This window comes from Nansenia antarctica, assembly GCF_963989245.1.
Source record: "Nansenia antarctica genome assembly, chromosome: 13".
Classification (NCBI taxonomy): Eukaryota; Metazoa; Chordata; class Actinopteri; order Argentiniformes; family Microstomatidae; genus Nansenia; species Nansenia antarctica.
The window spans coordinates 13,604,274-13,611,243 of NC_137683.1; the positions used below are offsets into that span (position 1 = coordinate 13,604,274).

The 6,970-nt window shown below is 45.2% G+C and overlaps 1 protein-coding gene across 1 annotated transcript; it reads left to right on the forward strand.

Annotated features, from left to right (window-relative positions):
* Window positions 1-3,960: 3,960 nt before the first annotated feature.
* On the forward strand, window positions 3,961-6,970 carry fzd8a (frizzled class receptor 8a). Its single transcript, XM_080544260.1, has one exon. The coding sequence runs from the start codon at window positions 4,416-4,418 to the stop codon at window positions 6,180-6,182; it is 1,767 nt and encodes a 588-aa protein (XP_080400386.1). The 5' UTR covers window positions 3,961-4,415; the 3' UTR covers window positions 6,183-6,970.

Genomic DNA, 6,970 nt, shown 5'->3' on the forward strand with positions numbered 1-6,970 from the left:
CCTATAGCTATCTGGTAAAACACTGCAGCTAAAACAACAGAACGTGTCATACACTCCACCACAAGAAAAAACAGAACATGTTCTTAAAGGCCATATAAAGAAGTTAATTGGCACTCAAAACCTCTCTCCTAACACTGCAAAGAGGAGATATGGCACCATCACAAACCCAGGTAATCCTGGTTAGACTGGGGGTGGGGGGGGGTTAGGGTTATCCTCAGGGGCAACATTGCTTGCCCTCCAGAATATCTACCGTCTGTCTATGGTATAATGAGGGCAATGAAGTAGAAACATGAAATTACTGGGGGCCAGTGTCTCCAGGTTAGTGTTCCCCCCCATGGGCTTAATCTCACCAGATGGTCTGCTCTACCTGTAAGCGTGAGGTCTCCTCCATGTGTCAGGCAGGCCTCATCTCAAATTACAGGCCTGGGTTCAAAAACTCAACCCGCTATGTCTCCTGAGCAGGGGAAATCTCGCAGGCTCACTTACTTTCTGGATAGAGTGAACAAGATGCATGCTGTTTTACAAGAGCGGCGATAAATCTGACATGGGGTGTCAAATAGCAGCTCCATACCAGCCAAAAACAGACTGCTGAATTCATGTGGAAATGGCGTCGGGTAACACAGCTCTGAAAAGCTTCAATTAACATACAATAACACAGTGTCTCAATGATTATAACAGGAAAACTGCTCGGGGTAAGGATATTTACTACTTGCCTTAAAAAGGGGAGTAACAGCTAATTCCTGACATTTTTTTTTTTTTTTTTTACAATTTAGTCTCTCTTGGGCAACCTCACGTCTCATGTTTTGTCATGAATTACATAGGTAAAGCTCTCTGTCATTGCTGAAATAACATTGTCTTGACACCATTTAGCTAGTGGTATCTTTTCTTCAATTTTCAACAGCACAGGCTTTTTTTTCTTTTTTTTCTTTTTTACACTAATGTATTCGTGGCCCATGGTGTGAGTGTTCACACACACAGACAGTAGAGGCCGACGGAGGATTTCCTGGCCTGCCTCTCCTCCCAGCAGTAGGCTGATTGGAGGGGCAGGCCGTGTTTGTTAAGGTAATGGGGCGAAGGTGCGGTAATTCACAGGGTACGCGCTCCGTCACCTCGGGGCACCGTGGGGAAGGGGGTTCTACAGCCTCCAGTCTAACCTGAAACTGATTAGCAGGCCAGCCCTTAAGCAAACAGCCCCCATATGGTGAGTCTTATAGCAGGGCTAAGGCCAGGCCTGGAGTGGCCTCCTCCATCTACCAAGACAAGAGGCTGTGCAAACATGGCTAATGAAGTCTTAACAAGTAGCACTGGTTTAACGTGAACCCGCTAAATGCCATAGGGGAATTCTCTTGGAATTGTGTTTGGTATATCTCTGAATGCTTTAGCCTTAAAGTGGTATTACCATATCTCTGAGGCATTGTATAGTCTAGGCACATATATTTTCAATGAGAAAAAGGGACTATACACATATTCAAAAGGGACTAGACACATATTCATTAGGGTAAAAAAGTGCTTTGGATGACAAAGTCTTAGGAGTCATTTTCACATGCTCCCTGACACTGAGTAACGCCAGTCTGATTTAGAAATCAGGAATGAGTCAATTATCTCAGTGAATCATTACCGGCTGACGGAACTGAGAGCACTCTCTCACACCCTTCTATCCCTCCCTCCCTATCACTCGCTCCTCTAATGACCACACCCTCCTCCCACCTTATTATGTGTAGGTTTTCACACCTACTGTATTTGAATGTTGGTCAATTATTGGTGTTGGTGAAAATATCATACCTTCCTCACCAATACGACTGGGTTGGTGTTTCTCAGACTTTGAGCCTAATGAAAAGTAAACGCCTATTAAGTGGAGTCGACCCTTATCTCCTACCATATACCAGATCTAATCACATCACTGTGTCCTCAAACAATATATGTGTGCTGTTTCTTCGCAAAACAAGCAGGCTAATGAATTAAAGTGTGTTATTTTATTAGATTAGTGTGTCTACTGCGAAAGCTGCCGCACATGACAAAGACCCTGGCCCTAATCCAAACACAATACTACTCAACCTTAACTCTACCAATTGCCTCGCTGAGAATGTTGCCTTAATTCTTGGACATGATGGATGGCTGGAATACACTTTTTCTTACACCCTTCTCTCTGAATGACTATATAACACCACACTTTAAACTATGAGATAAACATAGTTTACTTAACACTAGCAGACCAACAGTTGTCGACAACGAGTTCATCTGACATCTGATTGCAGCTAAAACATTTAGATATTCTGGGATAAACAAATCTGGGATCAAAATAAATCTTCAGTAATGTGTTCTATGCCACCCCCAGACAGCACACTGGGTCTTTGTGCACAAAGTAGAGCTAGGACACATCTGTGTCACTATGGCATTACACCAGGCCTGCTGGTGTTAAGAAAGACTCACTGGGTGAATTGACAATTAAGTTTGGAACAGATGCAGTAATCATATTTCTACCCTTTCAAACTTGGAATGCTGGGGGCTGTGAGTAACCTTACTCCGGATTTAGTTGGGGATCGAGAGGGGTTGGGGTCCAGTTGGTGGCTGGAGCAGATAGGCCTCTATATCAGCATGTTAATCAATATGCGTTCAACAGTAAATTGCCCTATCACAGTGTAAGTGATGCTGACGGTCATCTGCTGTGTTCATAATGGTCTTCAGACCAACACCTGTTATACACTTTTGCACATCAAAACTATGAAAGAACAGATATGGAATTATGTAGTAAACAAGAAAGTGTTAAACAAACCAGAATATGTTTTATATTTTAGATTCTTCAAAGTAGCCACCTTTAGCTTTGATGACAGCTTAGCTTTAGCTTTGCACTCTTGGCATTCTCATTAAGACTTATTTAAAATGTGTTAAAATTGTCTACATGTCTAATACTGTGGTGGTGGTTAGTGCCCATTGTAAACCGATTATTACCCATTTGTAAACAGTGAACCAATTAGAGATAGTGATTGTAGAGGTTTAAATGTCAGATTCCTTTTGTAAACTGGCACTGTAAAATAGTACACTAAATGATGATATACACGTTTATTACATTGTTACTTTCTCTTCTAGGCCCATTCACTTTTTTTCCATTTGCAGTTAGTTGTCTGGTGTTTATGTAATCAAACAAAAACTTTACCTAAAGTAGACTTGAGTGGACAATAATGTGGTGGAATGGTGAAGGCTGTCCTCAGCCACGGTTTAACTAACATGCTTGTTCTTGGCGTTGACATGTGCAAGCATTAAACGAAACATCAGCACTCAATTAAAAAATAACTATCCCTTTCTTAAGGGCAGATAGCCTCCTGGTTGGTCTTATCATGTTGAAATTAACCTACTGCAACCAGTGCGTAAAGTCATTGAAATTGGGCAAACATTGAGAAAAAAAAAAACGGTAGGCATATGTTTGGGCAATTACAATCTAATAATCAGACTCATCTATATAAATGTTTTTTAAAATGAGGACTGTTATCAAATCAATGCAATTAAGAAGCTATTTTGGGGGATCATTCACGGGTGTATAAGGCTATTACCTTAATCACGGGTGCCTTATGCACACTACACTAGGCATAAATGGTATGTCGTGAGCTTAGAATGATAAGGTTCTATCTCCGTTTAGGGCAGTTCAGAGATATTGAGCGTCAAAGTTGTTGTTGTTTGTGAGATGGAACCTTTGTATTTTATGAATTACTAACTAAAAAATGTCAACATTTTAAAAATAACACCACACAGGCATTAATAAACACCTAATGGATCAGATTATGTAAAAAAAACTCAATTTTGACAAAAATGGAGATACAACCTTATAATTCTAACGTCACGTTATCCCAAAGTCCCGCCTCTGCTGTTCTCTGATTGGACCGTGGAGCGTGTGGGCGTGACTTCACCGCCTTCGGTATAAATACTCAAACACGGCGCCCGTGGCACCACGATTTGTATGGGAAACAGAGCAGGACAACGCGCGTAACGAATGTAGTCGCTGTGTTTCGGTAGACAGTAGGCAACGATCTTAAACGCAGGCCTGTCTATAATTGTAGGATCGCTGGCAGGGAACTGGTAGGGAGCCAAGAGGCTGTTCGAGCGAGGATGCAGTAAGCTGGAGCTATATACCCCCATTACCAGGGAGGGAACGCCGGTGTTTGGAATCTCTGCATCTCTGCATCTCCTCAGCCATCTTTGACTGCTCAGCCCTGCTGAAGGCTATTATTATTATTCTACCCTGCTCCTCCGCTCTTTCTCTGAAAGAAAGTAAACACGGTTTGCACGTTATCTGTGCAAACAAGTCAAGCGAGATGGGTTCGCTGCACATGCACAGGTTCTGATCGGACTGGGGGCTCGCGCACGATTGACGAGCGCACTTCTACTACCAGCTGTTTTATCAACAGAGGAGAGATCAGACGATGGAGTACTACCTGTTGGGGATCTACCTGCTCCTGGCACTGGCTTGCATTTTCCCCAGATCGAGCGGCACCGCGGCGAAAGAGATCACCTGTCAGGAGATCGCCGTGCCCCTGTGCAGAGGCATCGGCTACAACTACACCTACATGCCCAACCAGTTCAACCACGACACACAGGACGAGGCGGGCTTGGAGGTGCACCAGTTCTGGCCCCTGGTGGAGATCCAGTGTTCCCCGGACCTGAAGTTCTTCCTCTGCAGCATGTACACCCCGATCTGCCTGGAGGACTATAAAAAGCCTTTGCCCCCCTGCCGGAGCGTGTGCGAGAGAGCCCGGGCGGGCTGCGCGCCCCTGATGAGACAGTACGGTTTCCCCTGGCCCGATCGGATGAAATGTGACTTACTCCCGGTGCAGGGCAACCCGGACACCCTGTGCATGGACTACAACAGAACCGACTCCACCACGGTTTCCCCGGTGCTTTCTAAGCCCACCAACCATCCGGGACCGGGGAAACCGGTGAACCCACAGAAGACTAAGAACGGAGGACATAACCGACCCGGTAAATACAAGCCACCGGGTGCGTCTCCGTGCGAACCGGGGTGCAAGTGTCTCACGCCCATGGTCCAAGTCAACACCGACCGGCATCCCCTCTACAACCGGGTGAAAACGGGCCAGATCACCAACTGCGCCATGCCCTGCCACAACCCCTATTTCACCCCGGACGAGAGGACGTTCACCGCGTTTTGGATAGGACTGTGGTCGGTCTTATGTTTTGTGTCCACGTTTGCCACCGTGGCCACTTTCCTAATAGACATGGAGCGGTTCAAGTACCCCGAGAGACCCATTATCTTCCTCTCCGCCTGTTACATGTTCGTGTCCGTCGGGTATATCGTGCGGTTGATCGCCGGACACGAGAAGGTGGCCTGCAACCGGGAATACGACGTGGAGCACGTCCACTACGAGACCACCGGACCGGCCCTCTGCACGGTGGTCTTTCTGTTGATCTACTTTTTCGGCATGGCCAGCTCCATCTGGTGGGTCATCCTGTCCCTGACCTGGTTCCTGGCCGCCGGGATGAAGTGGGGCAACGAGGCCATCGCCGGCTACTCCCAGTACTTCCACCTGGCCGCCTGGCTCGTCCCCAGCATGAAGTCCATCGCCGTGTTGGCCCTGAGCTCCGTGGACGGGGACTCCGTGGCCGGGATCTGCTACGTGGGCAACCAAAACTTAGACAATCTCAGAGGATTCGTACTGGCGCCTTTGGTGATCTATCTATTTATCGGCACTATGTTCCTCCTGGCCGGGTTCGTGTCCCTGTTCCGGATACGCAGCGTGATCAAGCAAGGGGGCACGAACTTGAAGACGGACAAGCTGGAGAAGTTGATGATCAGAATCGGGATATTTACAGTGTTGTACACGGTGCCCGCCACTACCATAGTCGGGTGTTACTTCTACGAGCAACACAACAGACAGGGTTGGGAGATCGCCCACAATTGCTCCTGCCTATCGGAGAGGGACCTCAAGAAGCCGGAGTACGCCGTGTTTATGTTGAAGTACTTTATGTGCCTCTTGGTGGGCATCACGTCGGGCGTGTGGATTTGGTCGGGGAAAACATTAGAATCGTGGAGGACTTTCTGCACTAGGTGTTGTTGGGGCAGTAAGGGGACCAGTGGGTCCATGTATAGTGATGTGTCCACGGGACTGACGTGGAGGTCGGGCACCGCCAGCTCGGTGTCCTGCCCCAAGCAAATGCCACTGTCACAGGTCTGAATAGGGACCCCCATGGACTGCTAATTCGTGACGTTAGAATTATAAGGTTCCATCTCCATTTTTGTCAAAATTGAGTTTTTTACATAATCTGATCCATTAGGTGTTTATTAATGCCTGTGTGGTGTTGTTTTTAAAATGTTGAAATTGTTGAGTTAGTAATTCATAAAATACAAAGGTTTCCATCTCACCAAACATAATGGAATGTAAAAACGTTGACGCTCAATATCTCTGAACTACCCTAGACGGAGATAGAACCTTATCATTCTAAGCTCACGAATTGTTTTGGAGATTGTCTCTCACTCGTTTACTTAATTAGCATAGTAACGAACCGTTGATGGCATCTGTATGGAAAGCTGTTGAAGAACTGGTTAAAACAATGTACCTGGCATTAACACGAGTTAATTCCTCTCCATTGATATGTATAACGTTATTCAGACCGGTTCTTTATTTACACATAGGCCTAGAAACATTTCGTTCCTAATGTAGGCTACTACATAGAAAAGTAGTACTTTGGTTTGTTAACAGATGTTTAGTGCCAGGCAAAAACACAATTGTATAAATCAATCACAATATCAAAGATGGTTTAAATTAAGCCTTAATAATGCCCCAAGTATTATACGGGTTGTTTTTTTCATTGCAAAAATGTATTTATATAATGTTGGTGTACAAACATGTAAATGATGTATAAAAGAAAATTTATAAGATATTGTACATTTGTATAAAGTGTAGATGTCTCTTTGTGGAAAAGCAAATATGACTTTTATTTTGACAATAAAAAAAAGCATTTT

What these genes read in the sequence shown, in the direction of transcription:
- fzd8a (XM_080544260.1), top strand. Translation starts at nt 4,416, where the DNA reads ATGGAGTACTACCTGTTGGGGATCTACCTGCTCCTGGCACTGGCTTGC.